This window comes from Mastigoproctus giganteus, chromosome 11 (assembly GCF_048544385.1).
Source record: "Mastigoproctus giganteus isolate SK-2022 chromosome 11, ASM4854438v1, whole genome shotgun sequence".
NCBI lineage: Eukaryota > Metazoa > Arthropoda > Arachnida > Uropygi > Thelyphonidae > Mastigoproctus > Mastigoproctus giganteus.
In genome coordinates, this window is record NC_143585.1 from 150,967,463 (window position 1) to 150,991,002 (window position 23,540).

At 38.8% G+C, this 23,540-nt stretch overlaps 1 protein-coding gene across 3 annotated transcripts in view; it reads right to left on the reverse strand.

The window, feature by feature from the left end:
- Nucleotides 1–23,540, reverse strand: part of Gcat (Glycine C-acetyltransferase) — a 183,480-nt gene that overhangs the window by 122,016 nt on the left and 37,924 nt on the right. For all 3 annotated transcript variants that reach the window (XM_090385157.1, XM_090385156.1, XM_090385155.1), the window contains exon 4: nucleotides 22,479–22,698. In XM_090385157.1, coding sequence (XP_090241283.1) covers nucleotides 22,479–22,698 — 220 coding nt within the window. The remainder of the gene's footprint in view (nucleotides 1–22,478; nucleotides 22,699–23,540) is intronic.

Sequence of the window (23,540 nt, forward strand, 5' to 3'; positions counted from 1 at the left end):
GCCTTGGGGGCAGGATTGTTAGCACCTACCAGTATAGCACTACTTCCGGTAGGTGCAGGATTTGTGCATTACAGCACACTCCGAGAATGGTTGATCCAGGTGTTGGTTAATCCCTGGTGGCGAAATGGCCTGAAATAACACTCTTTTTCAGGCCTGTTTTGCAGACGTTCTGCAAAACAGGCCTGAAAGGCCTGCAAAACAGGCCTAGGAGCCACCCTTCTTATCAGGACACACACACACAATCAAATGTACAGAAAGACTACAGTATATATAAGAGTATGTATATAAAATCTGTATATAAATATTGTATATAAATTGATTAATGTATATTAGAGAATGTATATACAGTTGTGTTAATAAAAAAAAAAAAAAAAAAAAAAGTCCCCAGCGGCTGATCAAATGGGTAAGCTTCATAGTGTGAAAGTCAAGTTAAAATGTGCTCCTACTTTTTGGATGTGTTTGTGTGTCTTTAGCAACCCCTGAGCTGAAAAAATATGTCAGTGAAAATATATGAGGTGGTGAGTCTAGAGGTTAAGTTTTGGGAGTTGGGGTTGAGTATTTACACAGAAATAACTGTTTTAAATTTTTCAACAATTTGTGCTCTCATTTCAAATAGAGAAACATTGCTCCATAGACTTTATATGGGACAAGATGGCTACCTGGCTTTAATTCTTTTTAAGTGTCCAGGGATACACCATAACAGGGATAGTGACACCTACCTGTGGTGGTTATATAATATCAAGTGGAATTTTGACATAAAAATTTGAATATTCAATGTTTTCCTATGGATGGACTTTTTCCCATAGGTTAACATAGGATTTATGGTGGGCTTGTTTTGGGCTAAAATTAGCAAAACTTTATCAAATATCAATATCAATATATTAGCAAAACAATATCTCCTTAACTATTGGGATTGAGGTTCTCATCTTTGGTGGGTGATTTCTTAAAGAAATTACTTATTTTTCAAGATTTTTTCCAGCTCCATCTGGTGATTAGGAGCTAAGATACAGAAACTGGGTTTAGGCAAAATCAAAACTTTTATGCTGATTTTTACCCATTGGTTAACATTGGAAAATATATATATTTTGAACCAGATTTTTTTTGTAGGTGAGAGGTAAGTGTAAGGAATAACAGGACAGTCAAGAAGAAGAGGATCCCTTTAATAAATAAATAAAGAAATTTTATTACAGGAAGAAGAGGACTTATTAGAGATTAAGGAGAATTTTGGTACTGTTTTCTTTAAACAAAACATACATTATGGATACAGAATCTAGTAGGGAGATAGTTGGGGATTTGGATGCAGAGGGGGTGTTCTCTGGCGAGTCTGGGGAAAAACCAGAACCCCGTAAGAAACAAAAGGGTAAAAATGTTGTTACATCAATCAAGGGAAGTTCTAAGGGTGATAAAAGTAAAAATAAAGGAAAAAATCTGTTCCTATTGACATAGAACAAGGTAAACACGATTCTGAGGGAGGTACCTCTACTGACTCGGAGTCATCAGCGTTAAGATCTCCTGAGGTTTTTAAAACATTAAAAGGTCGTAAGGTTCCTTTGACCCCTAGGGTTGTGCCTCATGGAGACAGGGACATAATCAGTAATATAGACAAAGATAATGTAGTTTGCCCCCCTAAGTTAATTGTGGAATCATCCACGTTAGTGGAGCCTGAGGGAGTAGAAGTGTTTGATCCTTCCAGTTCATCTGTATCAGATAAGAATCGGGGAGAAGAAGTGACTCAGAGATGGGAATCGATATTGAGTTCCCCACTTGACGATGATCCCGTTTCTTGACGGGTCCAGGAGGAACTTAAACCACAGAGAACTTAAATCACTTCACAGGTTTAAAAGTTTTGCAGATAAACGGACAACGGTCTCGTGCTGTAGCTGATGAAATTCGTGTTGCAGCTTTTGAGGGTGAGTTTGATTTGGTTTGTATTCAGGAGCCATACTATATGGCCCAAGTGGGAGGACATACATACAAGGTTATGGGATACCCGTCATCATGCCGAGTTCTTGCTGCTACAGATGTTCCTCCAAAGTAAGCTATGGTGGTTTTGAATCGGGATATTGTATTGACGGCCATTACTAATGAATGTTCTGCAGATATAGTATGCACGATTGTGGCGGTGAGGGATCTTTCCTTTTGTTTGGTTTCTGCATATTGTTCTCCTTTGGCAGATTTTCTGGTTTGTTTGCATCATCTGGATAGGATTTGTTCGAGGTTTGTTGGGAGTGGACTGATACTGGCTGCGGATTTGAATGCTAAATCTCATTTCTGGCATAGTGGTGTTGTTGATTCTCGTGGTTCTCTGTTGGAAGACTTGATTTTAACACACAATTTAAGTGTACAGAATTTACCAGATAAGCCTTTTACTTTTTCTACTTGTCACGGCCAGTCAAATATTGACGTGACTTGTTCCTTTTGGGTACGCAGAGAGAATACTGAATTGGGATGTGCATTCTGATTTGTTGAACAGTGATCATAGAGCTATTTCCTTCTGTGTTGCTCCTGATAATATGCGGAGGGATTTTGAAACTGGTACTTTGAGAAGATTTTCTATGGAAAGAGTTAAATGGGATAAATTTGGTAGTTATTTAAAATCAGTGTACAATGATGAATTTGTATTATCCCTGAATAATTTGAATGCGGAAGAGTTGGTAGCTCACGTTGAGTACCATTTGTTTCAAGCCACGTTGCATTGTGCTAAAAGAAAACAATCTAAAGTAGTCCCGGTACCATGGTGGTCAGGTGAACTGACTGTTTTGAGGTCTAGGGTGATGAGGGCTAGAAGAGAGTTACAGCGAGGCAGACACCTGTCTGGGCGGGATGTGGAGTTGCTTGCTGGTAATTAACGATCTTTAAGACGACAGTATCACAAAGAAATTGCTCAAGCCAAGCAGGAATGCTGGCAGAAATTGGTCAAGGAGGTGGGAAATTCGGACCCTTGGGGTCTGATTTACAGAATATCACGGGATAAGTTGGTACGAGGTGAAATTTACAATACTGTGGTGACCGAAGGGGTGGAAACTGATGATTGGTTTAGTACTGTTCAACGGATAGTTGGGGAACTTTTCTTGAGGATGTGTTGGAGTCGGATACAGTTGATCAGGCCAGAATACGTCTGAGTAATCTGGTGTATGATGGTTCATCGGAGATAAGTTTGTTTTCGTTGTTTGAGCTGGGGATAGCCACCGCGAGGTTGAACACTAAAAAATGTCCAGGGTTGGAACTGTTAGAAAATAAAATTGTGTTGAAATTTTTTGAGGTCTGCCCAGATGTATTGCTCAAAATGTATAATAAATGTTTGTTGGAGCGAGTGTTCCCGAGATTGTGGAAAGTGGCTCTTCTCAAGATTGTACACAAGCCCGGTAAGCCTCATGACGATCCTCGAGCTTATAGGCCAATTTCGCTTTTATCAAACCTCGGTAAGCTGTTCGAGAGGTTATTGCTTCCCAGAATAGTTGACGTCCTGACTGTTGGTAATGCTATGTCAAATTTTCAGTTTGGCTTCAAGAAGGGTCATTCGACTGAGGAGGCAATATTGACATTAATTAATCATGTGAAGTCCTCTTCCGAGAAATATGTTTTGGTTGTGTTTGTAGATTTTGAAGGTGCTTTTGACTCCGTGTGGTGGGAGAGTGTTCTGAGTGTTTTGAGGAGGTCTGGCTGTGACTGGTATTTATATGGAGTAATACGTTCATATTTTAGAGATAGATTGGTAAAGGTATGTGCGAAGCACCTAATGTATACTATTATGTAGGCCGAGGATGTCCACATGGATCAGTGCTGGGTCCAATTTTTTGGAATGCCGTACTGGATCAGTGGTTGCAGAAGTCTCTAGCTATAAGTTGTTTCTGTGCGGCGTACGCGGATGATTTGATTGTGGGGGTCCCGGGTGGATCTAGAATTGTGCTGGAGCATAGAATACAGGAAGTTTTGGTGGACCTTGCTGATTGGGTTGCCTTGAACAAGTTGAAAATTTCATCCACAAAAACTAAATTCATGGTATTTAAAAATCATTTTAATTATAACCGCCCACCTAGAGTAGTGTTAAACGGAAGGCAAATTCCTTTTGTGTCCAACATTAAGTACTTGGGGGTGATACTGGATGATAGGATGAGGTTCCATTTACATGTTGCACATTTGAATGACAAAATTCAAGAAGAGAATGGGGTCTTAGTAAAAAAACTATGAGTTTATATTACAAGACGATCTTTTTACCAATTATTGCTTATGCTGCCGGGGTATGGATTGCGGATGTGTTCAAGGCCAGAATCCAACGTAAGTTAATGTCGTTGCAACGTTCTATGATACTGACTTATTTGTATGCACCACGGACTGTTTCTACGGTGGCACTTCAGGTGATTGCTGGATTGTTACCTCTGGATTTATATGTGGTCTATAGAGGAATGATGTATGCGATGCGGAAAGGTATTCCTGCACAATATCTAGGGATGTCATTGAATCTTACAGCTACAGTTAAGGAGGAGAAAATTCGAATTTGGACTGGGTTGGTCGGAATATGGAGAGCACGGTGGAGTTCTTCAGAGGTGGGAGAGATAACCAGGAAGATCATTCCTGTGGCAGATTTTGCCATTACTAAACCGGTGTCGTCGTGGTTCTGTCCGTCTATGTATACCAGTTTTTTGCTAACAGGTCATGGGTCGATCAGAGATAAACTGTATTCTCGAGGGTTGGAGTCGGATCCATGGTGTTCTTGTGGAGCGGCAGAGATTTGGCAGCATATTTTGTTCTCTTGTCCTTATTATAATGCTGAAATGTGTCTTTTGGGAAAACAGATAGCTAATTTTAATGAAGATAACGTACATACATTTGTGCAAGGAGTTAACAACTTTCAGGCCTTACAAGAGTATGCAAATGCTGTGTTCCCTAAAAGATCTATCATACGAAACCTCACGGACACTGAATTGGCCGTCTACAACCAGAATCTTCATTGATTGCATCAGGGCTTGGGAGCTTCAGACCTGGAAGCTTTTGGTTGGGTCTGGAGCTCCTGGGCATGGACCACTTATGTGGTTTTTTTTTTTTTTTTTTTTTGTTCGGTTGTTGTTCAGTTCTTGGGTTTGGGCGACCCAAGGCGGGACAGCTGGCACTCTCTCTGTTGAGTGTTTAATTGCACTTTGGCGCTTCAGCTTTTAAAGATAGAACCAGGTCCGGCTCCACTTGCCAGGGATGGGCATCAGATTGCAGTTGAAGAGTTCAGCTGCTTTCTGATGGCAAAGTGACCTGACATAAACAACATACTACACTCACAAACATCTCTCTTATATTTACTTTTATTCTTTCCTATTCAAAATTTCTTGTTTATACACTTAACTTAGCTTAGATCATGAACTTAACTTAACTTAACTTAAATTTTTTTTTTTTTTACTTTACTTCTCTTTTCAAAAATATGTTTTGTCTTCTTATTTCTTAGCTATCTCTTTATTTATCAGGTCCACTTTACAGATTTTCTGTTTTAAATGATTTAGGTGGAGATGGGCATTTGCCTGGGAACCACCCTGAACCAGTATACACACACACACAGTCCCCAGCAGCTTTCACTCCCCCCTCTTACAGCAGCGAGAGAATCAGAGTGGAAGCAGAGGCTGCTAAGAATCTCTGGATACGACCAAGCTGCCATGCACGGAAACTGAACTTCGCCTGTTACAACATAAAATCGCTCATTGGTGAAGACAGGATATTAGAGCTGGAAAAGGAATTAGAAAATGTAAATTGGAATATCATCGGTTTGGCTGAAACAAGAAGAAGAAATGAATCACTTATAAGTTTATCAAGTGGAAATCTGCTGTACACCAATGGAAACAGTGAAAGGAGCAAAGGTGGAGTTGGCTTTCTGGTTCATAAAGATATAAAAAACAATATTTTGGATTTCAAAAGTACATTACCAAGGGTGTCAAGAATACTACTCAGGATTTCTAAGAGGTACAAGCTAATGGTTATAATGATTTATGCACAAACATCGAGCTATGATGATGAAGAGGAGAAGAAATGTACACCGAAATTGAGAGTCTTCTAGATGAGCAGAAAACCCACTACACTATCATTATGGGGGACTTCAATGCTAAGGTTGGAAAGAGACAACACAGCACAGAAAGGGGAACTATAGGAAATTCTGGAATTGGTGAAAGAAATGAAAGAGGTGAAAGACTTGTGGAATTCGCAGAATCGTGAGGATTGTCAGTAATGAACACTGTTTTCATGAAAAGGGAGAACAGAAAGTCGAAATGGAAGAGTTCAAAAGGATTAACAACTAATGAAATAGACTTCATCCTCACTAACAGAAGATATATCATGAATGATGTTACCATCCTGAACAAGGTAAATGTTGGAAGTGATCACAGAATGGTAAGATGCACACTTGATATAGATGTAAGAAAAGAAAGGAAAAAAAACTGACTCAAGTAAATAATACGAAGGTCTTTGAAATAACAGAAGAGGAGAAAAAGCAGTATGTACTGGAACTTAAGAACAAGTTTGAGCTTTTGCAGACTGTTCAGGACCAAGATATCAACGAGGAATATTACAACTTTCTGAAAGTAATAAAGCCCAAGAAACCTACAGGTAAAAAGAAATCCAAAGAAGAAAAAATGTCAAGAGACACTTGTCATGATGAACCAAAGATGACAAATGAAGAGCAAGATAAACACTAACAAGGAGAAAATTGAGTATACTGAGTTATGCAAAGCCATTAGAAAGAGACTCAGTTTTTTTTTTTTTTTTTTTGGTTAGTTGTTGGCGCATCGGCTTCTGTGGCCATAATACACCTCCCAAAGTTTTTGCATTTTACTCTGGCCCAAGCCCGAGGCAGGATTCGAACCCGCGACCTTTGGGTTACCCTGCACTGCAAGTGCTCCAGGACTGGGCAAACCTGCATACACTGGAGATTTCCCCGACCAAAACGAACTCAATTCTACTGAGAGGAACACTCAACACCAGATGGCCGCCCCAGGTAAAAGTAAGGGGAAGCACAATCAAACTGGCAAAACAGATGAAATACCTAGGCATTATCCTAGATTCCAACCTGTCCTTTAAACAACACCTCTTATATCTGAAGGAGAAGCTGAGAAAATTAGCACTAGTAGTCAGAGTAACACGCAGAGACTGGGGACTAAACAAAAGAACATTATCCCTCTACTATAAAGCAATTTTCGTCCCAGCAATTACTTATGGAGCCCCAATATGGGTCGTCAAAGCAAGAACTGCAGTAAATAAAAGAATCCTCGATGCAATACAGCGAAAAATACTCCTCACCATCACCAGGACGTGTAACACGGTGAGTACCTGTGCGCTGCAGGTCCTGGTGGGAACTCTCCCTCTGGACCTGGAGGTGGCGAGATGTGGATTGATGTACTACCTGGCAAAGGGAACACCGACCACGTTTGACACTTTTACACTGGACCCTACAAACAACCACCGAATGGAAAAACAGAAAATCATGGAACACCTGAAAGAAACTTGGCAGAGGAGATGGCAAGAGACGACCAAGGGTGAAGTCACACGGAAATTTATACCCTACGTAGACAAGATCTATCCAAAAGCCCACAAATGGTTCTACCCAGGACTGAACACCACCTTCCTCCTGACGGGCCATGGGCCCTTTAACGCAAAACTGAATGCATTCGGACTGACCGAGGACCCAACTTGCACCTGTGGCAATATGGAGACGTAGCAACATATGCACAAATGTGAATGCTATGAGGAACAAAGATCAGTACTCATCACCAGTATAAAGTTTGTACCAAAAGACAATGAGCATCACCTCCTGGATTCGGAAGACGAGTACACCGCGTTCAGCCGCTACGCCCAGGACATCTTTAACAGAAGGAGAACAGAAATTGCTATCCGCAACAATATGGAAACATCTGAATAGAAGAACTCCATTGAAACTAACCAAGGAGGAGACATTCAAGACTACAGCATGAACATACCGCACGACTACAACCGATCAGAAGAAATTACCAACAAAGATAACTCTCCATTCATGACCTGGTGCAAATGGCCAGGACTAATGCTCTCAACGAATATGACTACCTGAATTGACATCAAAGCAGTACTACAAACTGACCAGAGTCATCACTCATCTTCCTGATCCCATAAGATGAACACAAGACAAGTGAGACTGAACCAAGACTGTGACCTACCTGAAGTGACACTGAACTGAACATCCAAAAACCATGACTGTGACCGCAGCTACACTGTTGCCTCGCCTTTTGGCGATCTGGGTTGGACACCTAGTCTGGCCCACTTTCTCTCCATATCCTGGCGGAGGGAGGGGCCGGGACCGTCCCCTCCCCCGTCTCCCCCATTTACTTCTCCTGGTGTGGCATGGGCATGCCACACTGATATCTGGGGTCGTCTACCCTATTGGCCTCATACTTCTGTCTTTCCCCTCCAGTCTTCAGTCTTTCCCCCACACTCTCTCTCTCTATACATCACAGTGTATGCCCCACACGACAAAAACTTAAACTTCCAAATTATAACAGCCAAATCGTGCATCAATTCCGAAACTTAACCTCATTAGCGAACCACCCCTTAAAATCGCATTATTATTATTATTTTTATTTATTTTATTTTATTTATTATTTTTATTTATTTAATTTATTTTTTTATTATTTTTTTTTTACATATACATATATATATATATATATATATATATATTTTTTTTTTAGGCCCTAGCCACTGAAATCTCAGGAAATTAGGTGGCAGGGCCTGCCAGAGTAAATAATTATGCTGGGTGTACCTGGTCTGCCTCCACGGGGCTGAGTGTGGGCAACGTTGGGCCCCAGCAGGGGTCTAGCGGCTAAATGGCCAAAGGAACAACGATACACAACGATACACCTGAGAGGGCATAAATTCAAATTGAGGAAAGACAGATGTAGGATAGACGTGCGGAAATTTGCCTTTAGCCAGCGGGTGGTTGGTTGGTGGAACAGACTTCCATCCCTTGTGGTGGAGGTTGATAGCCTAAATAAGTTTAAGGCTCAGCTGGACAGGTATTTTGAACGAACAGGGGGGTGAAGTGGAAGTATTTTTTTTTTTTTTTTTTTTTTGGCTGATGCTACATAAGCTTGCTTTCTTGCATCAAATGCCTCTACTAATGCTAATGCTAATACTTCCAAATCCCATACACTTTTAAATCTCTGGCCTTAACAGTGATCTGTTACACCCACAAAGAAAACCACGTGGAGATGGGGGAAACCCCTGGTGCCATTTGACAAGAACACACTTTACACTTTACCTTTTGGTTGCCAGGCAGGCATTTTACCCACCTGGCTAGCCCGGTCGGCTAAGAAAGAGACTCAGAGACTCAAATCAACATAAGAAGATTTAACACAAGAAAAGTAGAACAAGCATTAAGGGAAAACAAAGGAATTAAATCAGCAACCATTGGCAGTAACACAGAAAGACAAATGATACTGAAACCGAAGAATAGCGATGGTGTACTTATAGCAGAGAAGGCATAATTCAAATAGCAGAAGACTACTATAGAAAATTAATCAAGGAGCAAGGGGAAGGTGGATCTCGCATCATATGCCTCTACTAATGCTAATGTCATTTAAGTGTTTTGTTATACGAAGAAACTTTTTGACACTTGTGTTGTTAATCGAAACGTTTATGTAACTGTCATGTGAAAATGATGATCTATCTTGTTTAATTTGTGAAAGCCTATAGCTTTTCATATATTGACATATAGTTTTTTTTTTTTTTTTTAAATATCGCAGTAGTAGGGTAAGTGGCAGTTTTAATATATTATGGCAACTGTATGGAAACTGAAGCCGTTGATCTTAAATGTGCTTGAGCAACTTGTGAATTTTCGACGTTAGTTTGCATTCCAGATGTCACGTCTGTGTTTTAATATGAAGACACCAACTTCTCTTCACTTATGTCAAAAATCAAAACAGCTGACTTAAATCAGAACAATGGAAATTATGCATTCGCGCGTAACTGTTGAATAGAGCTACAGCTTTTCATGTGTTCTAATAGTAAACAACGACTCGACCATCTCACATGGTAGGTGAGAAGTAAGTGTGCTATGGCTACTGGAAGAAAATTGAAAACATTATCTCTAGAAGAGAAGGTCAGAGTACTTCAGGCAGTTAACGAGGGTAAGAAAAAGAAATGTCAGATAGCATTTGACTTTGGTATTCCTCCAAGTATTCTGTCTACATACATCAAGAATAGAGTCTATCCTGAGAGCCTATGAGAAGCGCCTGTTCCAAGGAAATCGTAAACGTTTAAGTACTTCACAATATGCAGACCTTGATGAATGCACATTTCGATGGTTCTGGTCGGCACAAGAACAAAATATCCCCATCAGTCCTTCAATATTGTGAATGAAAGCTGAGGAATTTGCGAAGCAACTTGGACGCACTGAATTTAAGGGAAGCCCTGGGTGGTTTGATCGATTCAAGGCCCGACATCATATATCATTTGAACCTCTGTCTGCAAAAACTGATGATTTTACTCCAGAAATAGAGTATAGTGCACTAGAAACTGGTAATTAATAGTTGAAGTGTAATATAACTTAGTTCAAAACAAACATCAAATAATATGCTTTCTCACAATTTTTTAAAAATTATTACTACTATTTACAGTCAGTTTTGCATACTCTTCTTTTCTCCATATTAGTGAATCAGGTTATCATATAATAATAGCAAATTATTTAGAAGTATATGCAATGCAATAGAATCTTTAATTGGAATATAAGATGGACATAATTAATCCCATAAAGTCATAGTAATGCCAGTTGTTTCAGACAGAATTGCTAAAATTCTGTTTTAAATAATTGTAATAATTTCTTTCATTTCTTTCATAGGTTATTTTCTGTAATGTTGCATAAACCCCAGGGGCCCCCACATCTGGTGAGCATGGCACACCCAGGGTCCTGAGCTGGATATTATCATTCTTCTTTCTTAGTGATTCCCTTCTACTTCTCTCTCTCTCTCTCTCTCTCTCTCTCTCTCTCTCTCTCTCTCTCTCTCTCTCTCTCTCTCTCTCTCTCTCTCTCTCTCTCTCAGGGTAACTCAGAAATTTTTTTTTTGGCTGGTGCAGCATAAGCCTCAGGCTTCCTTGCACCATATGGCTAATAATAATAATAATAAAATAATAATAAAAAAAATTGGTAACACATATGACATACCCGATATACTTCCTGATGAAGTAGAATATGCATTGAAGAAAATGAAGAATCAGAAAGCTGCAGGGAAAGATGAAGTTACTGTAGAGTTGTTAAAATTGGGAGGAAGAGACATAGCACAAAAACTGGCAAGACGCTTCACAAAATGCAAAAGGCTCTTCAGAAAAGGTGTGATGCTTAAGGAGTGGAATAATGCAATCATAGTTTTGCTGCATAAGAAAGGAGATAAATCAGAAATTGGAAATTATAGACCAATTAACTTGCTATCCCACATCTACAAGTTGTTCACAAGGGTCATTACTAACAGATTAGAAAGAATACTTGATGAGAATCAACCGAAAGAGCAAGCTGGCTTTATGACGGTATTCTCAACTATGGATCACCTTCACGTAATATCACAGCTAATGGAGAAAGCAAATGAATATAAAACACCATTATGCCTGGCATTTGTGGATTATGAAAAGACATTTGACTCCATACAGCATAAGGCAATGTTTCGGGCACTGGAAAGACAAGGCATAGGATAACCCATATATTATGATTTTGAAGAAAATATATGAGAATGCTACCTCCTTTATTAGACTACACAAAGACAGTAGCAAATTTAAAATCGATAAAGGAGTTCGACAAGGAGACACAATATCTCCGAAGTTGTTTACTGCTGCCCTTGAGGAAGCTTTCAGAAGATTAGGCTTGTCGCAGAAAAATGGAGTCAATTGAATGGAGAATACCTAAACCATTTATGATTCGCAGATGACATTGTGGTCAGAAGCCACAATCCCAGAGAATTAGAGGAAAATCTTAACCATTTATGCAGAATTAGTAAGGATTTTGGACTAAAGATGAATATGACTAGACAAAAGTAATGATGAAAAAGTATGCCACAGAAAGGGATATAATGATTGAAGGAGCAGTAATTGAAAAGGTGGAGGTGATTATTATTATTACAGTAATTAGCTGTAATAATGATAAATGGATGGAAGTCAAGAGAAGAATAAATTTTGGATGTATAGTATTCAGGAAATATGGTCAAATACTGAGGAGCAATATCTCAATTTGTCTGAAACGTAAAATAATGAACCAGTGTATACTATCCACCATGACTTATGGAAGTGAAACTTGGGCACTCACCAAAAGAATGGAAGAGAAGCAGAGAATGACACAGCGAAGAATGGAACGAATTATATTGGGAATCAGACTGTTAAATAAGAAGAGAAACACATGGATTAGGCAGCAAACTCAAGTAAAGGACATTCTTATCAAAACTAAAGAACTAAAATGGTCTTGGGCAGGACACATAGCTCGAAGACATGATGACAGATGGACTAAGAGAATAACAGAATGGTACCCAAGAGGAGCTAGAAGAAAATCTGGAAGACAACGACGGAGATGGACAGATGAAATTCATGAGTTTGTGGGTAGTAAATGGATGGTCATTGCACAAAACGGAAGGAACTGGAAAGTTGCTGTAGAGGCCTTCATTCTGCAGTGGATTGAAAATGGCTGATGATGATTATTATTAATGACTGTGTGTGTGTACCAGAGAAAAGTTTGGGATTTGGACGATTTGAAAAAGCGTATCATTGAAGTAGTTGCTCTAACACCCTTCATCTTTCTATACATAACGCCTCAGATCTGGAAAACACTTGGCAAGAGCTCGAGTATCGTTTTGACATCTGTCGAGCTACAAAAGGTGCCCACATTGAACTTTACTTTCATAAAAACTTGGTGAGTTACTCTGTATAATAACAAAATAAATTATTTTAATACACCTTAGATGCTGAGGTATACGTGTGTAGTTTTGGATACCTCTAGCCTGGACATCCTGTACAAGGAACATGCAAGTGCAGGGCGCGCGCGCACACACACACACACACACACACACATATATATATATAAAATGATGTATTCATTCCCTGACCTTTCCGCATCCTCCGTATTTGGTGGTCACGGGCTCGAATCAAGAATCCGGTCTAATCAAGAAGCGTGTGCTACACACTGCTGCTCCTGCCCACCTGGCTACTGAGGCACCTCAGAGGTATATAATCTGAACTTATGTATAATTTCAGTCTCTAATTGGTATATATTTATGTGAATATGTGCCAAATTAAAATTCAGCAACATCCAAAGTTGTTTATCTAAAGTTTATACACACACCTTAGAACTTGGGATCCCTGAGAAAACAGAAGTCAGAGTTGCAGTTTGTGTCTGCCCATGGCTTCCTAGGGTGGATGCCAATTACAACGGCATGTGATGCGTTCGAAACAGTCTAAGGTTTTAAAAGATGAAACATCTTTTAAAACCTTAGACTTCAGTGATTAATTGTTCCTGGGACATTAAGAGACCTCAAAATGCTGAGATCACTGATTATATTGGTAAGCATTTAGAAATATTCTTGTTTTAAGTCAGCAGCAACCATGTTTCTCAACTTTCTATACATTAATGCTGCAATTCATTTCCAGAGAATGATAGTCAATTTAAAAATCAAAAAGACCAATCTTCCGGTCTGTAGACAGGGGCACATTATACCCTCATGGGGGGCATAAGGCAAATTGGAATTTGGGGACCCATATAAAGAAGAAAGTAATAAAGAACATTTTCAATTTCATTTTATTGTGACAACAAAACAAATTATATGATGTAAGAAAAATATTTAATCCAGAAGAATAATTTGGAACTAATACATACACTTAAACCAGTAAGTATTTTTATACTACTTTATATGAACTTTTCGTGCTTTTTGGGCTGAGAAATTGTATATCAGTTCACTATAATCAATCCTGTTTGTAATATCATTCTCAATACAAATTATTGCCAAATTACTAAATTTTCCTTGTCCAAGTGAATTTCTAATATAATTCTTAACTCTTTTATGCACAGAGAATGATCATTCTGCTGATGCGTTCGAAACAGGAATTGACAAAAATAGTTTTAAAATTATGTCCACATTAGAAAAAGTTGATATTAGTCCTCCTTGAATTGCTTCGCACATTAAAGAAAGTGAATATAAATAAAAACAGAGGCCATGAGTTTATTGCTATATATCAGGTATCTGCTGTATTTGTTAATATAAAACAAAATAAAATACCTACAAAATTTAAGTTAAAATCTTATCGAAAAAGTTCGGCTCTCAGTGTTCTTCTGTCGCTCAATATTTAATGTTTTCTTACACTCGTTTTTTAAGTTAATTACGTATTAAAATTAAAAACTGCTGAATAATTCAGCTGCACCCTCAGTTCTGCTTGGAACTAGCAGCGACATGCATCTAAAGCTTCTCATAGGCTATGAACACAGAAACAGTTGACCAGTGCGACCTCAGTAGGCGTTTGGGTAGGTTTACAGGCGGCACTGAATTGCAGAACGTTACTACCATTAGCTCTTGGGTAAACTAAAATTGACCACTAAATTGCCAATCAACCCCACCTGCAATTCAGTAGGTGTCCAGCAATTTTCAGGTGAAAACTTATCAAGAGATAAATGATTATGGAGAAAAGCGAGTGGGCGGTTTACTAATGCCCACCACAGGAGATTTCGATAAAATATTCATTGGAATGTGCTGTGAAATAACTGAAAGTGGAAGGGGAAAATATTTTTGCAGGTGCACGATTTTAAATTTATTAAGATTATTACTATATTTAATACCACTCATATACCACATGAAATTAATAATATAGTTTATCAAAGAATCGCATAAACCACTACACATTAACGTGACGTTTCAGACACCTTGCCAATCATCAGTCCATTCGACAAGCTGCCTGAAACGTCACCTTTAAGCTTAATAAAGTATATTATTCATTTCACACATGGTATATGAGTGGTATTAAATATAGTAATAATATTAATTAATTTAAATTCGTTCACAAAAATATTTTTATCTTCCACTTTAAATTATTATCATAACCTGTGAGAAGCTTTAGCTGCATTTGTTTATTTTATTTTTTAAGAAAACCCCAAACACGAGAGGTATTAGAACCTATAGTACTTAGTACCATGCTTGGATTGGAGATTGCGAAGACAAGAGAAGATATTTGTTGACATTAGACTTGAACTTCCACAGACAGTAATTTTCAGAAAATACATATGAAGGAAGGTTGTTCCAGAAAACGACAGTTGAATGAATAAACGAGGAAGATGAAAAGTTGGTTCTGTGAATTTGAAGTTGGACAGTAAATGGATACTGTCTGGTGGTGGCACGTGTTCGGACTGTTTTGAAAGAGAGAGCGGGAATTATAGAAACCAATTCAGAAGAACAGTGCCCATGGAAGTAACTGTAGAAAAGGCTTGCAGCAGAAACAGTAAGTCTATGAGACAGAGTGGAGAGACTCTGTTAGAGATGAGTCATTAATTAATCTAACTACCCTCTTCTGAAAGGAACCTAGAAGCCTCACAGATGTTTTGGGGCCACCACCCCGGATGTAGGAACAATATTCTATGGTAGGGCGGATTTGCGATTTGTATAAACAGCTGTTTGTAAGAAAAGTAACATTAAAGAATGAAAGAGAAAATCAAGTTTTTTTAGATGCAGAGGAAGCAATATTTGTAATGTGCTTGTGCCAAGAAAGATTAGAAGTCAGGGTAATCCCCAAAAGAGATATATCAACTTGCCTAGAAATCGGAGTGTCTCCAAAGATAACCATAGGAGCAAAAGAATCCTTTTTGTGAGATGATAGTAGTAGTGGCGGCATGTGATGCAAAAAGCATGTGTATGAGCTTATGCAGCATCAGCCAAAAAAAAAAATCACACCATTCCCTCCAAATGTCTGTCCAGTTCCTCCTTAAATTTATTCAACCTATCAACTTCCACAACGACAGATGGAAGTTTGTTCCAGCAATTAACCACCCGCTGGCTAAAGGCAAATTTCCGCACATCTATTCTTTCTTAATTTGAATTTATGCCCCCTTAGGTTCGTAATCTGAACAAGTGGAAGGATCCCATCAGAATTCAGCGTGCTCAACTCATTCAAGGCCTTATATACCTCAATCAGATCACAGCGCAGGTGCCTAGTCTCCAGCCACTGCAATTTGCAGAACTTAAGCCTCTCTTGGTAAGAGGATCCCTCCATTCCCCTCACCACTCTTGTTTCCCTTCTCTGTACACGCTCAAGTAAATCTACATCCTTCCTAAAATGAGGCCTCCAGACCTGTACGCAGTACTCAAGGCGTGGCCTGACCATTGCCTTATACAGAGGGATAATCACCTCCTTTTCCCTGCTAGCAAAATTCCTATATATCATTGACAAAACCCCATGACATACCCTGGCAGCCTGTCTGCATTGCCCAGAAAACTTCATATCTGCCTGCACAATTACTCCCAGATCTTTTTCATTTTCTACCACCTTAAGTGTAGTACCACACAGTTGGTACGTTTCTCTGGGGTTACTTCTACCCATATGCAGTACTTTGCATTTTTCAAGGTTAAACTTCAGTTGCCACTTCTTAGCCCATCTGCCCAAATTATCTAGATCCTGTTGCAGTAGCACACTGCCATTACTGTCATTAACAACCCTGCCAACCTTTTTATCATCTGCAAACTTCGAGACATTAAGCCTGATATACCTTCATCAATATCATTGATAAATACAGTAAACCCCTGCTATTCGCAGTCACTGATTTAATATAAAATGAAACCTAAAAAAAATGTGAATTTTAAATCGCCGTGAACATTTTCTGCCATAAAAAAACATGGGTGTGGCTAAAATTATCTTTCCCGGTCAAAACAGCGCTCAGTGGGTGGGGGAAGAGGAGTGACAAAATCGCGAGCGAGGATGTTTCTTGCTAATCCTTGTTCAGTATGGACAAGGATTAGCAAGAAAGGATTATGCGCTTGTCATGGAAGGTTTCGTCGTCTGCTTTTAATTTATATGCTTATAAATTGAATAAATTTATCAATTTATAAATTGATATGCTTACAAAAGTGATAAATTTACCGTTTTGCAGTGTAAAACAGACTTTTTCGAGTGTGCTAACAGAAGAAAGTGACTTTATTGTGGACAAGTTCTTTCTAACCCGTACAAAAATATGGCTACGAATAACAAGGGAAATGTGAAAATATCAAAGAAGGTGATGACATTAACGAATAAAATTGAGTTATTAGACAAAATTTCTAATGGTGAAAGTGTCTCCTCAGTGGCAAAACATTATAAAATCAGTGAGTCAACGGTACGATTAATCAAAAAATCGGAAGAAAAAATCTGTCGTAGTGTCCGTGAAAACGCGCTAATTGCTTCAAAAATTAGCTCTAACTCATGATGTTAAATTAGAAAAAAAATGGAAAAATTTTTAAATCTGTGGATAGAAGACCGAACTCAAAATAAAATTCCGTTAAGTTCACTCATCATTCGTGAAAAGGCAAAACTCCTTTAACAACACTTTAGCGAAATTGGTGATAGCACTGTCGGGATAAGTTTTTTAGATAGCAAAGGCGCTGGTTTGAAAAATTTGTTTGAAATTTCTAATGAATATTACATTTAATATTAAATTGTTTCTTATTTTCATTTTGATGCCATATACTTGCATTTCACCATGTACTGTATATGTACATAGTCATATTATGAAGGTACATATAATACATACATAGACAAAATTTTAGACTAGTTTTTCTTATATATTTCATACTTTGGAACGAAACCCCTTTATTACTAAGGGAGCCATAACTCAGTATTCGCGTTTTCGGTATTCGCGGCATTTCTCAGGAACGTAACCCCCACGAATAGCGGGGGTTTACTGTATACAAAACATTAGCATTTACATAATAATATAATTATTAAACATTTACTTATATATGATATCAAAATTATTTTTTGTATCCAGTTCCAAGCTTTTATATAAGTAAAGAAATCCTTGCTGTTTTTCTTAGCATCTTTTGTCAGATATAACACAACACTGAGTTTTAGAAGGATTGAAATCAACTAAGTTGTCTTTGCCCCACTGGAGAAATACCTGGAGATCAGCATTTAGGAATCAGTAGCAGATTTTCGAGAAGTTGAAGCTGATTGAACAGGGCAAGTTTTCTCAAAATGGAAAGTGGAATGCAATGTGCTATCATCAGCAAAACTATGGATAGGATTTCCAGGCAATGGAAGAAGGACATTAATATACAAGAGGAAAAGAGTGGGGGGAAAGAACTGAACCTTGGGGGGGGGACACCAGCATTAGTCGAGAGGTTAGAAGACAGAGAGCCATCTACCATCACCCACAGTGAGCAATCAGAGAGAAAACTGGTTAACCAATTACAAAAAACAGTTGGAAAACCATAAGATGGAAGTTTGTTTAGAAGACCTTTATGCCAAACAAGATTGAAAGCCTTTTAGATGTCTAGAGTGACTGCTTGTGTTTCACCGAACTTTTCCATTGAATTTGTCCATAAACAGGTAAGCCAGAATGTCACCAGTGGATCGACATTGACGGAATCAATACTGGTGATCATTGATCAGACGGAAGGTTTCTAGGTGGTTTCAGAGTTGGCGGTTAATTGATTTCTCCATTATTTTAGAAAGAGTAGAATTAATTGCAATGGAACGATAATTGGGTGGGAGGGATTTGTCACTCTTTTTAAGAACTGGCTGGATATGAGCAAATTTCCAAGCAGAAGGAAAAACACCTTTGAAATAAGAAAGTGAAAAAAGGCAGCAAAGAAGAGGAGTAAGTTGGTGAGCACAGATTTTGAGAACAAGTGGAGAAATACCATCAGGATCTCGAGTTTCCTTAGCATCAAGATTCATCAAAATCCTTCTGACATCCTTTTGACGGAAGACCGCAGGAGGCATTGAATGGAGCATGTTCGGAATGGCAGGAGGTGTTTTATCAAGATCATTAATAAACGAGTTGGAAGAAAAATGGATGCTAGCAGGTCAGCTTTATCCTTGGCCGAAGTGACAACAGAACCATCTGGTTTTGACAGAGGTGGAAGAAGAGATGGGCAAAAGTTGCAGCCAATAGCTTTGGCAAGAGACCAGAATGCTCTGCTACCATTAGGGCAAGAAGCAAGTTTCCTACTCTTAGCCTGTTCGAAATCTAGTTTGGACTGATTAATAACTGCTTTACAATTGTTGTGAGCTTTGGTGTAAGCAGAAAATGAAACTGAAGAATTGGAAAAAAGCCAATTACAATATGCAACATTCTTCTCCTGAAAGGCCTCAGCACATTTATTGGAAAACCAAGATTTAGATAAAGGACGAGATTTTAAAGTGGAGCTTGGGATAAAGGATTCCATTCCTACAAGGATAATTTCACTGACACTATCTGAGCAAACGTTGACATCAGAAGTTTTGAAACAGTAGTCCGACCAAGGAAAAGAAGAAAAGAAATCTCGCAGGTCATCCCATTTTGCATTCTTGTGATGCCAAAGGACACGAGGTTGGGAATTGCATGAGATAAAGGGTCCATTGGAGAAGAGACAATCACCAAGTTGTGATCTGAGGTGCCTAAAGGACCACTCACTTCAACCATGTACTTAGAAGAGTTGTTTGTGAGAAAAAGATCAAGCGTGTTGGCTGTATGGTTAGGATTGTCTGGTATTCTTGAAGGCAAGTGAACAATCCGTGCAAGGTCATTAGTAATTGCAAAAGCCTCAGCATCTCAACCAGCTGAGTCGGTGTGACTAGAAAATGGAAGCCAGCTGGAGTTGTGAACATTAAAATCACCAAGAAAAATTACCTCACTCTTAGGATAGTTGGATTGGAGAAAGTCAAGTTGTAAAGAGAGGAAGTCGAAGAGTTCCAAGTGATTAGTGCAGCTGGGAGAACGGTAGAGACAACAGATGTATTTGACACAACGGGGTAGAGAGATTTTAAGCCAGAGAAGATCGAAAAGAGGAGATTCAAAATTACCAAGTCTCTGACTTGGAATATCGGAACGGACATATGCACAAGTACCACCTTTGAGGCGAAAGGAATCGTACAGTGAATAGTTTGGGCAACTGAGATGAACAGTAGTTGAATCAACCGATAAATGAGATTCTGTCAGAAAAAGTACATGGGGTTTGGCAGACTGCAAGTGGAAATGGACATCGTTGAGATTAGAATTGAGACCACGTATATTTGTGAAATGAACTAGGAAATGTTTGGGAGGTTTAGATCTCTTCGCAGATAAGCTTACTCTATTAGTTTAACAATTTATGGTGTATTCAATAACAAGAAAAAGTGTGTGTGGGGGGGACATGCTGTATGAAGTAATGAAATGTTTTGGATACGGCGTACACATGGTAAGAATATACCTAGATCCTTGACATAACGTGGCCTCGACAATGCCCTCACCCCAGCATACACACTACTCGGACTCCCCCCCCAGTCACTGTCTGGCAGAGTAGAGGTAGCAAGATTATACACTAGCTGATCCGGAAGCCTCCTAAACAGTTACCAATATTTTCGGTCTGGTGTAGTAACTAGCCTGCGAACACCGTTTTAGAGCTGTACTCTCGAATGTAAGGATGATTGGATCTCACCATGATGTCCATTATAACCTCAAAAGTCATCATTCATACTGCATGATGGAAGAGATGGGGTATGGTTGACCAGAACTTAGCTCTGGAGACTAAACTTGAGTTCCACCACTTCAAGCCTCCAATAAGCAAAGTGGTGGTATTGCACCAGTTGATGAGAGTCATCTACCACCTAGTATTGCCTGGTAACACAGAGGGGCAGCATTCCTCCATGTAGTGTGGGTGCCACACCTCGACCCCTGCTTACGTTGGTTCATGCCTCGGTATTCACCCACAGTGTGCATGTGCATGGGGGTTATACCCAGGATTATTAACAGTCCCTCCATCGTGAAGGTGCAAGCAGAGGATTTGGCTGTCATAGACTGTCCGGTCTTCGCCGAAGTTGGGTCCACTTGACTTGAGCGTCACCGAATTTCAGTTCCATCAGCATTTTAGACTACCAGGTAGGAAGTACAGCTTGTCTGGCATATTTGAGAGAATGTCTGTGACAACCTCAAGGACCATTTCGCTGCTAGTTCCAGTTAAGCAGTCACCTGTGTTCTACATGGAGATCCTTTAAGCACATGGATATCAGGGGTGCTGGTTCCATACAAGGCAGTCTACTTTTTCAATTAACTCAACTATTTAAGGAAGAACTAAATATAAAATTTCATCAAAATCGGTAAAACCATTTTTGAAGAAAACATAATTTTCAAATTAATCTTCAAGTTCATTGACCTTCAGGTAGAAAGTCAGTTTCCGATAAAAATCACTTAAATATATATTAGTAAAAAACAAACAGCAATGAGTTTTTCAAACAGTGATTTTGGGCCCCCCCCCCTCTGATCATGGCATGTGTCTTTTTTGCCTATTGGATAACGCACCCGTCTGTAGATTACTCCCACTCTGTACTCAGTCAATACTCAGACTAGTATTGAGTTTTCCTGTTTGACATTGTCAGAGATTCTCTCTGACAGAAGTTTTTTAGAATCTCTTTGAGAGATTTTTTTTTTTTTTTCTTGAATCTCATAAAGGATCATTCTGAAGCAACTACAATCCCTATTGAATTAAGTACTGGAAAGTGTAATACATTCTATAATGAGTAGTTAATCAGCACTAGACATCTGCACATTTAGTAGAAGGGATAAAGCACTGGTTTGCCTAAGAGGAAACCTCAATTAGAGTTAACTGTGGATCTATGAAATCTAGTAACACAATTTTGTGCATTTGAGACAACAAGACTCTGCCCTAGTCCCCAAATACCACTAAATCTGAACTTTCACCACTTTAGATCCTCAATTTTTTTATCTGAATTCTTAACTTAAAATTGCATTTTATTTTTATTTATTTTTTAAATTTTGTTTTAATTAAAACTTTTGTCCTTTTATATTTTATTCATATTTTAATGATTTGCATTTAGTATTAAATGCAAATAAAAAAAAAAAACACGGTTCACCCATTCATACCCTCCAAGAACTTGTCTTGTTCTTCCTTGAACTTATTCAACCCATCCACTTCCACAACAGATGGATGCCTGTTCCAACAATCAACCACCTGCTGGCTGAAGTCAAACTTCTGCACATCTATCCTACAACCATCCTTCTTCAACTTGAATTTATGCCCCTTCATGTGTGTAGTTTCGGCAAGTGCAAGAAAGCCACTAATATTCAGCTTATTCAATTCAGTCAAGGCTCTAAACAACCTCAATCAGATCTCTCCGCATGTCCCTGGTTTAGAGACACTGCAATTTGCAGAACTGAAGCCTTTCTATGTATGTGTTCTATTGCAATAGTCTGAATGTATACAAGCCTACAACCATGGAACCCGTAATCCCAAATAACTAAAATAAATAATTGGAATGGGGATATTAAAAGGATATACTACACTTGGGAAGCTTACCTGTCATATCTCTATGTTTATATTTGTACTTCTGTGCTTTACAGAGACGAATGCCGTCAATGATAGAAGCATGATTAAGTTCATCAGAAAGGACAGCATCATCAGATGACAGTAACACTTCAAATATACCAGCATTGGCATCGAAACAACTTGCATAGAGTATGGCATCTTCTCGACCATGAAACTTTGCAATCTTTTTCTCCAATTTCTTATGCAAATTCTAAAATTGAAGGTTATGGTTACATTAGAGAGAGAGATGTTTTATTCTGTAGCATTACCAATAGCACATGCAAAATGTAAAAAAAAACTTTAAAATGCAAACTGTATTAACAGTAAAAAACAAAACTCTTCCAGTATTCTCTCTCTCTCTCTTTTTCCCTCCACACCCACCCCCTCCGCTTGAACATTTATGCAACATGGTTCTTTCATTACTAAATGCAGTAAAATTTCACCTTCACTTTTATTTTCCTAATCTCCCATTAGCAAATCAAGAAAGTTTCTTCTTATGTGGGTGCCTTTCGACAAACTCACCAAGCATGTTGCCTGTCTTGAATTTCTAGAAGCACTAAGTTTTTTTGGAGGGGGGGGGGGAGGTGTAGCCTGTGCACAATATTTCAAAGATGGTCTCGCAATTGATATATACTAGGTGGAATCACCTCATGGTACATTAGCATTAGTAGAGGCATACGGTGCAAGAAAGTAAGTTTATGCAGCATAAGAAGAAAAAAAAAAGAAAGAAAACGCTCCAATTTCTCCTCTCCGTTCATTCCAAATACCTGTCCAGCTCAGCCTTAAATTTATTTAGGCTATCAACTTCCACAACAAAAGATGGAAGTCTCTTCCACCAATCAACTACCCGCTGGCTCAAGGCAAACTTCCACGCATCTATCCTACAACTGTCTTTCCTCAATTTGAATTTATGCCCTCTCAGGTGATTATTCTGGGCAAGAGGAAGAATCCCATCAGCAGCGAGCATGCTTAAACCATTCAAGTCTTTATACACCTCTATCAGATCACCTCACAGGTGCCTAGTCTCCAAACACTGTAATTAGCAAAACTTTA